The sequence below is a fragment of the Trichoderma atroviride genome, chromosome 3 (genome assembly GCF_020647795.1).
Source record: "Trichoderma atroviride chromosome 3, complete sequence".
In the NCBI taxonomy this organism is placed as follows: Eukaryota; Fungi; Ascomycota; class Sordariomycetes; order Hypocreales; family Hypocreaceae; genus Trichoderma; species Trichoderma atroviride.
In genome coordinates this window covers 1,312,118-1,326,350 of record NC_089402.1, presented here as the reverse complement: position 1 = coordinate 1,326,350, position 14,233 = coordinate 1,312,118, and the positions used below count along the sequence as shown (strand labels likewise).

The 14,233-nt window shown below is 53.6% G+C and overlaps 5 protein-coding genes across 5 annotated transcripts; 2 read left to right on the top strand and 3 right to left on the bottom strand.

The window, feature by feature from the left end:
* Nucleotides 1-1,507: 1,507 nt before the first annotated feature.
* Nucleotides 1,508-2,329, top strand: TrAtP1_005648 (uncharacterized protein; the record flags this gene model as incomplete). The annotated part of the gene is made up of 2 exons (XM_014089160.2): nt 1,508-2,175; nt 2,245-2,329. 2 exons carry the CDS (start codon nt 1,508-1,510, stop codon nt 2,327-2,329), a joined length of 753 nt encoding a protein of 250 aa, XP_013944635.2.
* Nucleotides 2,330-2,913: 584 nt separating this feature from the next.
* TrAtP1_005647 (uncharacterized protein) lies at nt 2,914-4,204 on the bottom strand (the record flags this gene model as incomplete). The annotated part of the gene is made up of 3 exons (XM_014089161.2): nt 2,914-3,406; nt 3,483-4,051; nt 4,133-4,204. 3 exons carry the CDS (start codon nt 4,202-4,204, stop codon nt 2,914-2,916), a joined length of 1,134 nt encoding a protein of 377 aa, XP_013944636.1.
* Nucleotides 4,205-4,592: 388 nt separating this feature from the next.
* On the top strand, nt 4,593-6,336 carry TrAtP1_005646 (uncharacterized protein). Its single transcript, XM_014089162.2, has one exon. The coding sequence runs from the start codon at nt 4,879-4,881 to the stop codon at nt 6,061-6,063; it is 1,185 nt and encodes a 394-aa protein (XP_013944637.2). The 5' UTR covers nt 4,593-4,878; the 3' UTR covers nt 6,064-6,336.
* Nucleotides 6,337-7,090: 754 nt separating this feature from the next.
* On the bottom strand, nt 7,091-7,633 carry TrAtP1_005645 (uncharacterized protein; the record flags this gene model as incomplete). The annotated part of the gene is made up of 1 exon (XM_066112801.1): nt 7,091-7,633. One exon carries the CDS (start codon nt 7,631-7,633, stop codon nt 7,091-7,093), a length of 543 nt encoding a protein of 180 aa, XP_065968887.1.
* A 176-nt stretch (nt 7,634-7,809) lies between these two features.
* TrAtP1_005644 (uncharacterized protein) lies at nt 7,810-9,702 on the bottom strand (the record flags this gene model as incomplete). The annotated part of the gene is made up of 4 exons (XM_014089163.2): nt 7,810-7,950; nt 8,036-8,888; nt 9,042-9,342; nt 9,555-9,702. 4 exons carry the CDS (start codon nt 9,700-9,702, stop codon nt 7,810-7,812), a joined length of 1,443 nt encoding a protein of 480 aa, XP_013944638.2.
* Between the last annotated feature and the right edge of the window lie 4,531 nt (nt 9,703-14,233).

The window sequence follows — 14,233 nt, the reverse complement described above, 5'->3', positions numbered from 1 at the left end:
ACGCGTAGCGAATGAAGATTGCCGAGCGCCGGAGGAAGAAAAAGTAGATGCAAAGAGTATGGATGAATGAGGAGAACGAACGGTGAAGGGCGGTCCGACAGCCGTCATGCGATTTTGATGTCTTGTCCTGGTCTCTTTGGGAACCCCCGCCAGCCGCTCAATTCACCGACTAATAGCCTATGCTGTAGTTCGCATGTAACAGCCGCAGAAAAAAAAAAAAAAGTCCGGCTGTGCTGCTGCTGCACCCTTGGATACGTAATAACGCAGCAAAAACATGCAATGCTCTTCGCCTATCAAAAGGGAAAAGAAGAGCAGAACTTGACAGGTTACAAGACAGGACAGTAGACCTGTCAGCCCAGCCCAATCCAATCCACTCCAATTACAGCACATGCATGGCCCTGTAAATTATGCCGCCGATTTGCGCAGCTCGCCAGCCCTGACCGCCTTTCGGCCCGGCGCGGCAGTCCGCTCCGAGAGAACGAGACGCTGTCAACGGACGGAAAAGCTGCAGAAAAATTAGCCGATCGCGATAAGAAAAACCAACGGGGGCTGATAAAGGCCGTCTGTCAAGTGCGAAGTACGGAGCATCAGCAGCCAGACCCAGAAATCAACGGCCGACGACGCTGATCTTTTGTGATTGGTCTCTTTTTTTTTCTCCGTCATACATGCATATCGTCAACTCTTTTCTCTCTCATCTTCAATAGCCTTTTAAGACGGCTCTCGCTTTTCGAAGCTTTCGTCTGTCGGTGCACCAGTCGTCCTCTTCTTATTCTCTCTCTCAGTCTCTCTCTCTCTTCACATCTGTTCTAAACTCCGTCCTCATCTCTCTTTCTCTCCCCCGAATCTCGGATATCGTGGGAATACCAAAAGAAAAAAAAGGCGGGACAGGGGAAAAAGCTCTTTTGTCGAGATTCGAGAAATAAATAAATCTTTGTTTCTTTGCTCATTTTTTTTTTTTTGAATGCTTCCCTCCGGCGGAATGTCCCCGTAGTTTCCCTCGTCGTCGTCCGTCTCCTCTGCAGCAACCCTCTTGACAGACAACGCTTCTGGTGTTGCGCGCAACTTGGCCCAAGATGACCTCAGCAACTCAAGCCGCCTCCTCGGCTCAGCTTCATGCCGGCGAGAAGAAGCAGAAGACGAAGCAGAGGGCGCCGGCCATGCGGTATCCCTTTTGGTTTGGAGGCAGCGCAAGTAGTATGGCGGCTTGCGTCACACATCCATTGGACTTGAGTATGTTGCGACTTCTCTCTTATCTTGAACTCTCCCATGTCAATATCGCGCCCTTTTAACTCCGTACTGACCAAGTTATATATAGTCAAGGTACGCAGTGTTTGATATGATGGCAACAAGGATTGCGCCAGTGTTTTTCGACGCCAAGGACTCCCATCGCAATGGCACAATCCCGAATTGGACATTCTCTTAATAAGCAATCCAACGTCCCATCGTCTCTAACTCCATAACCCCCCAGGTCCGCCTCCAAACGCGCAAACCCGACGCCCCCAAATCCATGGGCGGCACCTTTGCCCACGTCCTCAAGAACGATGGCCCCCTCGGCCTCTACAGCGGCATCTCGGCCTCGCTGCTCCGCCAGCTCACCTACTCGACCGCCCGCTTCGGCATCTACGAGGAGATCAAGGCGCGCTACATGCGCTCCCACGACGGCAAGGAGCCCTCGTTCCCCGCGCTCATCGGCATGGCCATGGCCTCAGGCTTCGTCGGCGGCATCGCCGGTAACTTCGCCGATGTCATCAACGTGCGCATGCAGCACGACGCCGCGCTGCCGCCCGCCGAGCGCCGCAACTACAAGCACGCCGTCGACGGCATGGTGCGCATGGCCAGGGAGGAGGGCGCCCTGAGCTGGTTCCGCGGCTGGCTGCCCAATAGCTGTCGCGCGGCGGTCATGACGGCCGGGCAGCTGGCCTCGTACGATACCTTTAAGCGCCTGCTGCTGGACTACACCCCTATGGGCGATAACCTCACAACGCACTTTACGGCTTCGTTCCTGGCTGGCCTGGCTGCGGCGACGGCAACGAGTCCAATTGATGTCATCAAGACGCGTGTCATGTCCACGTCGCATAAGCAGGGCATCCTCCATCTGATAAGTGACATCAACAGAGCCGAGGGCATTCGCTGGATGTTCAAGGGCTGGGTCCCCAGCTTCTTGCGACTTGGCCCGTAAGTTGATATATCTCGAGTCCACACCACCTTGGTCTGAAACCTCACTAACGTCAAAATCTTCGGTAGACACACCATCTGTACATTCGTCTTCCTAGAGATGCATCGCAACGTTTATAGAAAAGTAAAAGGCGTGGACGAAAAGGCGACATAGATTGATCAAGAGGTGGAAGAAGAAGAAAAAAACACATCTTGGATAAGGGGGAAACAGGAAATACATAAAAACTTTCTCAGGGAGTGGCTGATGGGAACTTGTATAGAACGTGGCGGCGTTTTGTTAGACTATTGGGCGACTTGCTTTTCTGTTTTCTCGATTTGCATACTCTTGTAACAATCTTTTCTCATGTGTCATTTATATCAGACATATACATAGCTATGTAAACACCAATAGCAGAGGGGCCATGTTGCTCTCTCATGTCCTAGTATTTTCCAGCATAATCTCCGCATATGGATACAACGATAGATTGGTAGAATGAATGAAGAAAAGAACATGATATGCAAATAGTGTGATATTATTTTCTCCGAAACGTCTGCTTTATGTTTTTCCCCCCTTTCTACTTTTGAGAAGAAGATTTTGCACTCACCTCTCTTAACTATTAACGCTGTCGATCCCAAAATATTGTACAATCCAGAAGCGTGAAAAAAATTAATAAAAACTCATCCTTGCTTTATGCGAGAGTTGACAAAAAAAAGAAAAGTCCCAGTCATCCCATTCAAACGCCTCCCCCCCTGATCCGTTTACTGCCAAGAGCTGCCTTGGCTATAAGGTCCTGAGCTGTATCCGCCGCTACCCGACCCGGCCGCCGAGCCGCCATATGATGTCGAGCTGCCGCCGTACGCCGTACCGCTTCCATAGGCAGTTGCGCTGCCACCGTATGAGGTGCCTCCGCCGTATGCCGTATTACCACCTCCATACGCCGTGTTGTTTCCGTAAGGAGTTGTGTATCCGCCATCCTGCCCCCACGGTGTAGTGCCGCCGTCCATGTTCATATCCGGACTCCGAGGGCCGTCCATGTCGGCATCGTCGCCGCCATACTTTCTTGGGTCGAGGCCCTTTAATAGCCCTCCAATCTTCTGCTGCAAAACGCGAATACCCCCCTGGATGATCAAATCCGGCTCCATGGTTCCCGACGCTTCGACCTCGAAGTAGAATCGATTCGGCACAGCATCGTAGCTAAAGGGCTCGCCCTCTTGGAGGGGTTCTTCCCACTGAGCATATTTACTCTTTGGCCTGGAGCACACATTACGTTAGATTGATACTCTCAACTTACCTTTTCCTCGGAGAGAGAGAGAGGGCATGCGCTTACCATTCCTTCTCTGGATCAGTGTTGTTTTCAAACCACATGTCAAGATGGTGCAGCTTGTTGTGAGGATCGTACTCAAAGCCAACCGCCGACGTAGGCATCCACTTTGCATGTTCCTTTGCAATTCCCTTCTTCGCAATGCACGTAATCTTCAGCTCTTGACCCTTCCGCAGCTTAGCAATCAAGCACCCCAGGCCCTCCGGATCCGTAATGACGGCGTTTCCGACAGAGCCCGCATGTCGTCCATCCACCACCAAATCTCGCGCATAGACCTTCATGATCTCGTCGCTGGTGCATTTGGCGTGAAGAGTGAGGCTGACGGAGCAGTGCTCGCAGTACTGTTCGCAGTCGCAGTCACGGGAGTAGTTGAGCTCGTTGACGCCCTTGGAGTCGAGGGGGATCAGGCCCAGTCGGTGTGCGATGAACTCGTCGGCCAGCACAGAGCTGTTGACCTCGATTTCTACCAGATCGATGGCGATTGTCGGTACTTCGGCCTGGATGATTCGTCGCAGGGCGTTGGCAAAGGGCAGGTTCGTTCTTGAGAGCTCAAAGTCCACGCGCGTGCTATCGGCCTATGGTGCAAGCAAACATGCAAATGTCAGAAGATTTACCCATCAAGAGAATTGTGCCCTCGCAGCATATATTCCTCATACCGCTGAAATCTTGACCTGGGGCTGCTCCGGCTCCCCATCCATAGCCATCGGATCATAGTGCAAGGCATCCATCTTTAGAGAAGAAGAAGAAAAGCTAGCCCGGCTCCGGGGGCGCGCGCGAGAGAGGATAGCTGAAAAATCCGGTCCTTGCTCTCAAAAATTCCTCACTGCAATAATAAGAATATGGGAAAAGGAAAAGGGGGGGATTGCAGTGTTTCTTTAAGTAACTCTGATAGACGTTTGGCGTGAGAGAAAGTGAAGGAAAGATGAGCCAGCAAAGTCTCCAATGCGCTCCACGCACCGCTAGAACCCCTGCAGCAGCGGGCGCGCGCCACCCGTATCGATTAAAGAGCACACACGCTTTCGAACCGGATCATTAGTAATTCCACGTCTTATCGGACACCATGCTAAGCTTTGCGATAACGAAAAAAAATCTCCCCGCGAAAACACCAAACACTCGATATCGGAATAGTGGTAGACGCATATACCACCTTTATCAGTTTCAAACCAAGATCCCCAACAACTCTCGAAAAGTTTCAATTGATACAGCCGACAATCACCCAAAGTAGAGAACAGAGAAGCAAACCCCACAATGAAGATCAAAGCCATCAGCCGGTCCGTATCGGCCCAGCAGCCCCCCCGGCACCGACACCGTCAAGCAGCCCCGGAACCTCGACTCGGCCATCCACCCCTTTGAGCGCGCCCGCGAGTACAAGCGCGCCCTCAACGCCGTCAAGCTCGAGCGCATGCACGCCGCGCCCTTCATCGGCCAGCTGGGCCGCGGCCACGTCGACGGCGTCTACTCCATCGCAAAGGACCCCAACGCGCTCGAGCGCTTCTCCAGCGGTAGCGGCGACGGCGTCGTCAAGGTCTGGGATCTGACAAGTCGAGAGGAAATCTGGCACGCCACAGCGCATGAGAACATTGTCAAGGGCCTCGAGTGGACGCGCGACCAGAAGCTGCTGACCTGCGCTGCGGACCGCTCCATCAAGCTCTTCGACCCGTACAATCTGCCCAGCGAGTCGGCGCCCATCTCATCGTGGCTCGGCTCCGGCGCCTTCACGAGCCTCTCGCACCACCGCTCGCGCAACGCCTTCGCCGCCGCGTCGAGCGTAATCTCCATCTACGACCTCGAGCGCCACACCGCCGCGCCCGAGGTCCTGCACTGGCCCACCGCCACCGACACAATCACAAACGTCGCCTTCAACCACGTCGAGACGTCCGTCCTAGCCTCGTGCTCCAACGACCGCTCCATTGTCATCTACGACCTGCGCACCTCCACGCCCGTCGCAAAGTCCGTCCTCACCTTTGCCTGCAACCGCATCGCCTGGTCGCCCATGGAGGCCTTCAACTTCGCCGCCGCCTCCGAGGACCACAATGTCTACCTCTTCGACATGCGCAAGATTGACCGTGCGCGCAACGTCCTCAAGGGCCACGTCGCCGCTGTAATGGACGTCGAGTTCTCCCCCACCGGTGAGGAGCTCGTTACCGCCTCCTGGGACCGCACTGTGCGCCTGTGGGAGCGCGACCGCGGCCACGCCCGCGACGTCTACCACACCAAGCGCATGCAGCGCGTCATGTCCGCCAAGTGGACGCCCGACGCAAAGTACGTCCTGTCCGGCTCCGACGACGGCAACGTGCGCATCTGGCGCGCAAACGCCTCCCAGCGCCAGGGCATCAAGTCGGCCCGCCACCGCCAGGCCCTCGAGTACAACGATGCCCTCGTTAAGCGCTTCGGACACATGCCCGAGATCAACCGCATCAAGCGCCACCGTCACCTGCCAAAGGTCATCAAGAAGGCCGGCGAGATCAAGAACGAGGAGCTCAAGTCCATCAAGCGAAAGGAGGAGAACGAGCGGAAGCACTCGAGCAAGCAGTTCCAAGCACGCAAGGGCGAGAGAGAAAAGATGGTGCTGGCTCGAGAAAAGTAAAAAAAGACAGAAAGGTTGCTGGGTTATTGGGACAGTGGTCACTGTTTGCTTGTCAAGGGTTTTTATACCAAAACGTAAAAAAGGGAGACCTTACGGTAGTTGCATGGCACGGCGTTCAGGATTTAAAAAGGGGGTTATTGCTTTGTTCTACGAGATACATAATGGACTGGACTTTTGTAGCATCATATTTGCCAGTAGCACTGACGAATCAAAAGATTATTCGTTAAAAGATATAGCAAGACAGGCGCAATCATTATCATAAAATTTCTCTTCAAGTCAAGCAGTCAATTCTGTGATGAAAATACTATATCGCCTCTTCATTCGAGAGACAAGCTAAATCTATCTCAACTAGACGCGAAGAAAAAACGACATCTTCCAATACTTTTCGTTCTGTGCTTGAAAAGAGAAGAACAAACAAACATGAAAGACAAAAGGTACGCAACTTTTTTCCCCATCTAGTCTTCATCGTAGAAAGTAACAAAAGTCGGCATCCGAAATCCGACAGAGAGAAGAAGAAGAAAGCAACAAAAATCAAGTCCATAAGCCGGCTAAAGTACCACATTTCCTTCGTTCCTGATTACCTCCCCTTAAACGCCACGGAGCTTGCCTAACATGAATCAAGGCAGCTAAAAGAAAAAGAAGAAAAGTGACAAAAGAAAGGAAAAAAAGACAAATAGCAAGGCATTTTCAATGCCCCCCCAATGCAAAGGCAGACTTGTGCCCACCCGTGATCAACGGCTACTCTTCCTCATCCTCTGCCTGAAGAATGAAAGAGCTGCAGTTGTTCGTGTTATGCTTGTGTGTCCTGTTTCTCCCTGAATTAATGTGTCCATTCCCCTGTAAGCATCGCGATCCTTCCGCGTGTGCCGTTCCAACGCCAAGATTTGTTTCCGTTAATATTGTACAGCTAATGCATTGCCTGGCCTGCTTATCCCGGCGGATATCTTAAGAGACAGTAAAGAAAAAAAAAAGAAAAAAAAAAAGATGGAGAATGGAGGATAAAAGTGACCACACAAAATAGAAGCCATCAGACGGTGCCTCTAGCAGCCTTCTGAGGCCTGTAATTGGGAAGCTCCTCGAACCAGCCTCGCACGTCGTTATAGCGGTAGGCATGGAAGGCAATACCGTAAGGCTTGGGCTCGATCGAATAAAGCATGCCCAAAGGCACATCCATATCGGTAATGTCCTCTCGCGTCAGGTCCATGAAGTAGGCCATCAGGACGCGGCAGACGGACCGGTGCCCAATGATGAGAACGTGGTCTGTGATGCGCTCAATCTCCCGCACCATGTCGCGAAGGCGGCTGATAACCTGGAGGTACCCCTCGCCACCAACACCCGGGTAGATATAATTGAGCTTATCCTGGGCACGCTTCTTGAACTCCTCGGGGCACTTTTGCGCAATCTCCTTATAAGTCATTCCCTCAAATTGGCCAGAGTTGAGCTCGTTTAGCATTTCCCAGTTCTTGACGTCGTAGTCGTCGTCGACATCAAAGTACTCGGCTGTCTCTACGCTGCGTTGCAGCATTGACGTCCAGACGCAGAAGTTCTTGTCGTCGACATCGCTGTACATGTCGGGGTAAGGGGGGAGTGTTGTCGCCAGGAAGAGGGGGAAATGTCGCCTGCGCCATCTTGCTCTTCTGCTCTATGATCCACTCCTTTCGCTTCTGTGTGATGAAGCGATGAAGAGCCTGGGCGTAGTAGTGGCCTTTCTCGGTAAGAGGCGCGTCACCACCTAATCTGCCCAGCTCATTGTCGAGGCTCTGGCCGTGTCTGGTGATCCAAATTTGTCGGGGGGGCGAGATTGAAGCTCGAGAGGTAGGTGCTAAGCCCACCGCTTAAGAATCCCTTGAGCCTGTGCTGAATCAGCTTTCGGCCGACATCAACCATCTACAAGACCGCGTTAGCCACATGCTGGAATAAAAAGAAAGAAGACAAAAAAAAAGAAAAAGAAAATATTGTTGTGACAGCTTACCTGAATGTACTGCATATCGTGCTCTTCCTCGTAGTCTCCGAGGGGCTGGTATGCGCTGGCGTAGGCGGCCACTCGAGCCTTGAAGTCCTCCAGCGACTTGATGGGGTCTCTATCCCGATAATCCGGGCCAGAAAGCTTCAGGCGCATGTTTGCCTCAAGCAGGTCTTTATCATGACAAATGCTCTCAATGAACAGAATGCCAAGTTTGGGTTCTCTCTGCTTGATGTGGTCAACCACATGCTGCCTTCGCGCAATCGTGCTGTTGGTGGCATCAAGAATGCCAACCGCACCGCCCTCATTCAAGAGGTAGTCTAACAACTCGTCCAAGGTGTCCATTGCCACCTGCTCTCTCATGGCTGCTGCCTTTTCGTTCTTGGGATCGAAGAAAAGCGCCGATTGATCAGCCTCCTTCTGCTCGTCGATGGCTTGATTCAGATCAAACTCAGTAGGCTCGTCTCGGCCTCGGGGGCTCAAGCCGTCGCTGGGAGCCGGGAAGCCATTCAGCAAAATCTCGGCGGCCTGAACAGGAGGGTCAAGGCAATCGGGTTCTGGGGCCAGCTTGGGGTGGATTGAGACTTTGCGACCGGCCGTCTTGCGTCGTCGGTTACCCACGTTGAAGATGCGCGATTCATGCTGCTGCCAAGTCAGGTAGCGCTGCAGCTTCTTTGTGATGTAAGATTTTCCACGGGCGGGCAGGCCGACCATGACAATGACAAGCTTGGCTGCCACATCGCGCTGGGGGATTCGTCCGTCGGGAGAGACCTTGGACCTGGTCATGCCCGGAATATTGAGCGTCGTCGCATGGGGCCGAACTCGCGGAGTCTGGCTGCCAGAGTTCTGTCGCTGGGGAGGACTATCATCCCAAATGCCAATTAGTTAGTTGCCGTTATCGCACAAACGATATGATAAGAGATTGCGATAGTAGTAGTCAAATAATGAATGATGCATGGAAGACGTCAAGAGGGAAGAAGAAATATGCGGGGTGACGGCATTTCTGAGCACTCACATTCGCGGCGAGCTGGGCGCAGTCGACGTGACGCTTCTCGAGTACGGAGGCGTGTCCGTCAGGTCGTTCATGATGCGCACGGCATTGGCCATGGATGGTATCGGAGCTTGGAGAGGGCCGTAGACATCTTTGGTGGGGGGCGGCAGCACAGCCAGTTGGTGGGGATGCTGCTCCAGCTCGGGGGACGTGGGCGACGTCGACGAGGGAGAAGTAGAAGGAGGCGACGGCGGAGATGCGAAGAGCTGGTTGTTCATGACCAGTTTGGCGAGTGCCGATTGCTTTGCGAGTCGTCGGCCAGCGTCTGTTTGCGGCGAGGGGCAGGTGAGTAAGTAGGTAGAGGCGCAAAGAAAAAAAAATAGAGAGCGGGATGAAAGAGGGCCGAAAAAGAGATGATTAAAGAAGGTGGGTAGATCTAAGAAAAGGAAAAAGGAAAAATGGAGCTTTGAGATAAAGACTTCCCGTCGATGGGGATTGAGTGCGCAGTGACGAAAAAGTGAGGACTGGGCTACACACCTTCTCTTCGAAACGATATTGCGGAAGGCATCTGGAGAGTTGCAAGATCAAGGTTGGCGGCCAGATGCCGGTGTTTTGACGCAAACGTCGGGGGAGGCGAACCAGGAAGGCGGCTCGCACTCGCAGGAAAATTAATGGCCTGCAGCATGTGTGCGTCCAATGGCGTGTTAGCGTTCTGCGAGACCGGCTCGTGGGTGGACGAGTGGGCTGGAGCGCCTGGAAGGGGTGGCTGAGGTTAGCGGGCCAGGGCCCTGGGGAGCCTGCGATTGGGGGGGGGTGCTCGGGGTGTCAGCGACCGCTCCAGGGAGTAGCCCAGTGAAGCGACAGCGCGTGGCGACGGGGGCCGGTGCTGCGAGCCGCAGGTAGCGGTACTTTGCGGTTGGGGGTTTGGGGCGTGCGCGCTGGGGACCCGAGTTGGAGGTTGTAGCGGGTGGTGATGCCTGTCGCAGCAGGAATGGCAGTCTGACAGCGGAGCCAGGTACTGGTACGGTTGCAGGTACCGGTACTTGGCACTGTCTGTTGGGGTGGAGCCGGTTGGCACTTTTTGGTCGAATCCGGTGCGAGCAGCAGATCGTTGCCCTCTTTAACAGGGAAGATAAGCTGGCACTAGACGAGACACGGGCGTGGGAAGGGAGACTGAGCGAGATGCTGCAATATATGGCCAGGTCGTCGTTGAGGGCCAAGCAAGCGGTGATGCTGGTAGCAACAGCAAACGAGAAGAATTATATAAATATTGCCAGACCTGTGTGATGAAGACGGTTAGCATCATGTCGCTACTTGTGTGCATGAAATTGAATTAATAAGAAGCCCAAAGATAAGCTGGGATCCATAATAGGGCAGCGGGCTCGCCTCATACAACAAAATCGCCAGCCAGCCCACAATAAAACAGCAAAAACACGGGTGATGGATCAGGTGTGAGTGGGAGCCAACATACGTCAGAAGCCCGTTATATGGCCACCAGGAAAGGAGTGTTTGACGACCGAGGAGACGGGATTGCTCCTAAATTTGGGTGTTTCGACAATACGAAGCCGAGCCGCCAGCCTCAGATATGGATGAAATAAGGTGAGGTGAGGTAAGGTGAGGTGACGTTCCAGGTTCGTGGTTCGCCCAGCTGATGGGTCGGAGATATATTGGGAGCAACGGGCCGGCCGGTACCTGACTGAGCTGGTCGATCGACGATGATGGCGTGAAGTAGATACGGCAGGCAAAAGGAGCGAATGGAAATGAAAAGGCCTATCAGGGCAAACCTTGGATACGGGACAAGAAGCCTGTGAAGCCCCGAGACAGACACCGAAGTATACCTCTAGTATAGAGGGGATCAATTGGTTGGTTGTAAGTCGAGCTTGAAGTATCAACTCTCAAGCAGCCTCCTCGTTCAACGAGATGCAGAATGAAAGTAAGAGTAGGGTGAAGAGGAGTCCGTGGTCCAGCAGACAGGGCAGCATCGACGGGGAGAAGCAGAGCAGGGCTTTATACAATATGTACGGCCCAGATGACTCTCGAGCCCCCCCCCAAAAGGGCACCAAGCTGGCTACAGAGCGACTCACTTGGCGGTCCCAACTCCGTGCATACATACTGTACATCCATCCATACCTGTAAACACACATGTACCATCGTGGATCATGGAGCTCCGGATGTACCACGGCGCACTCAAAGGCCCAGTCCAGCCCACTCTACTCTGCTCGTACATACTACTGCCTACATGTAAGACCGACCTGCCAGTACCGTCCACCACTCTCTTCTCCATCGGACATATCTCTCTCTCCCCCCTCCACATCCCACATCCCATCTCCATCTCGCATCTCTCATACCAAGGGCGTCTCTCGCAGAGCGTGTGGGCAGCAGCAGTCCGTCCTAAACTGCTTTGGCCCACGCCTGCAGCCACAAAGCCACCGCGGAACAAGCGGCCCTAGTAGCAAAAACAGAAGAAAGTAGAAACGCTTCTTTTTCCATCTTCACTCCATTAAGCACCGAAACCCTCCGTGGCGCCTTTAGTGGCCCTGTAGACTGAAAGAATTCTGGGTCTCTGTGATCGGACTCGCGCCGAGAGATGGCCGGTCCCTTGAGGGCGTGCTTCCTGGGGGGGCGTGTATCCTGGCTTTCGATGGCTGTTGCAATCTCCCGCTACCCGCTGCTATTACAGCAGGCCTATGGCATGGCATGTCCCTACTACAGTGTAGGTGCTGGTTGGTGATGGTCGTGCAGCGCGAGTACAACCTCCTCCATCGGCCGGCCTTTGCTTGTTTCTCTCTCTCCCTTCTCTGTGTTCTTCTTATCCAATGCTTGGCGCTCTTGGCGGCTTCCTCTTTAATTCCTCTCTTGCTCGCTTTGTGCCTGTGCGCACGCTTGTGCTTCCTTACTTGTACACGCGCATCCTCCATGTCTCACCAATCCCCAATCCTCCTCTGGGCCTCTTAGCTCCGGCCCCCAGGTCCAGTCGACCTCTTCCAAGGATCGATGTGGTGCTGCCTTGGATCTCTCTCCCTCCCCCGCGATTTACATTAATAGAAGCGTGCCGCGCGCAACCACCCAGCCGCAAGCCTGCCTGCAAGCCGCCGGAAGCTCCAGTGCCGGTGCTGCTCAGCTGCCTCTGCGTGGAGGCTGTCTCTTTGATCATATCGCCGCCGTCATATGGCCCACCTCGCCCATCACTGCTAATCATCGTTAGCCGCGACACGCCTGTGCTGCAGCGAAGAAGAAAAAGGTGAAGAAGGGTTTCTCTAGAGAGATGTAGGGAGACATCAGATTGCAGCTACGTAATCTGCGTTCACCGACGCAGCAGCGTGACATGACTAGATGTCGACAACGATGCGGCCAAGCAGCGTAGCAGATGATGATGTCGATGATGTTGATCGATTAGAACAGCGATGATCCCTTCTGCTGGTTTTCCTTGGCCTCGCCACACTCGGGTCTCCCCCAATCCACTCTTCCCCGTATAGCTAGTGACCACCGCAAAAGCACACCAAGCTGGCTTCTGCCCTTCCAGGAATTCAGCCATTCCATTGGGTTGGAAGAAACCACAGGAGTGGGTGTGTCCATCCCGTCCCAACTCACGGCAGCCTCTGTTCGCTAACACGTGCTAGCTTGCGTCGCTCCCTTTATCTGACTGGCTGCAGCTGTCTTTTTGCACCAATTAAGGTCAGACCCCCACGGGGCCTGGCTGGTGTCTGTCTCGATCCTCTAAAGCCTCGAGTCGTGCTCACCACAAGAGCACGCCTCGTCGGGTTTGTATGCAATGGTTCGTAATCTTGTCACGCTCCTTTGTTCTCCCTGCATGGCCAGAATTCAGGCATCAGCTATCGATACTTTGCAGAACCGTTTGCAGCTGCGACATGCTGTACCTAAACCCATGTCTTCCAGTATCAGTGGACTTTGCCCAGAACACCAAGAGCCCCTCATTCAAACCATCTCTTGTGTCGCCGATAGCGGCGTCCAGTCACACCGGACGCCACGGATCAACTCTCTCAAGGCACGAAAGTACATCTCCGTCGTCAGCTTAGGCACCGTGATTAGCAGGCCAGCCATTACCCTCCCTCTTCACGTAATAGGCAATGGGTGTGAAATTTGCATGCATCGCAAATCTGATAAATAATAATGGCTAGTCACCGCACGGCTCGACGTGATACAGGCGTACATGCGCCAAGAAGGGCCGCGCCAGCCTTGCTTGGCCCTCGCTTGACGATGCTTGACCTTTGCTTTAGCGCAAATAGGAAGCATCTCGTTTATCTTCCCTCTTTCACTCCCGGGCTCTTTGGCCGCCGCCTTAGCCTGCGGGCGTGACCTCAGCTAGTAGCGTTTGAGAAGAACTGGAAGATAAAACTTGTTGAGCCCTGTTGTTGAAAAGCCTGTTCATGCATTGCATCGCTAGTAGAGGCTGGCCGACGTCATACGGGACTAGGGAGAGACGCATAACAGCTGCGCGTGCTCACCTTGGCGTGCTGAAAGTATCGGTACTACGCATCAGGCATTGCCAGACGATCTAGCTCGTATTAATACGTATTAAGTAGGCTGCAGCAGCGTTGGGACGGGATTAGAGGTACTTGCCAACATGCCCTTCACACGTTAGTGCTTCCTCCAGATGAATGGTGAGGCGGATGGTGTTTACAGGGGGCTTCAACACCAGCGAGCTGCTAATCCCATCGAGTCAGAACAGCACCAGGCCCTTTTTGCATCACACAGGCTGCTGGAACGAGTACGTGGCTGCCTGAGCCTGCGCCGTACTCGTTCCTGTACCGACAGGCACGGGCCGCTGGCTTCCAACTCGACTGTCCAAGCCCGCGCAAGGTGGCTGAGACACGAAATTGGCCCTCAACAGGCCAAGTCGTTGAGATTAAGGTGAGACCCCGTAGCACATGTTTAGAGAGAGCAGTCTATGAGATGACGGAGGGGCGACTCAGACAGGCCAGAGACATGGCTGCGCATCGCATGCTTAATTTGCCAGTTCGCGCCTCCTTTTACCCAGCTGTTTAGCCAAGTGGTTTCACGCCATGGTAATATCCCAAGAATCCCAAGACATTCAAGTAGTAGTTTGACAACCCAAGAAGAGGCGTGCCGCATATCTCACCATTGCTTGGCAGGCCTGACCGATAATGATGGCCCGGCGCCTCAGCCGTAATCCGTAATACCTACAGTACCAGTTATAGCAGCATGATTGATGCTACTGCCCCCTTTTGGCCAAT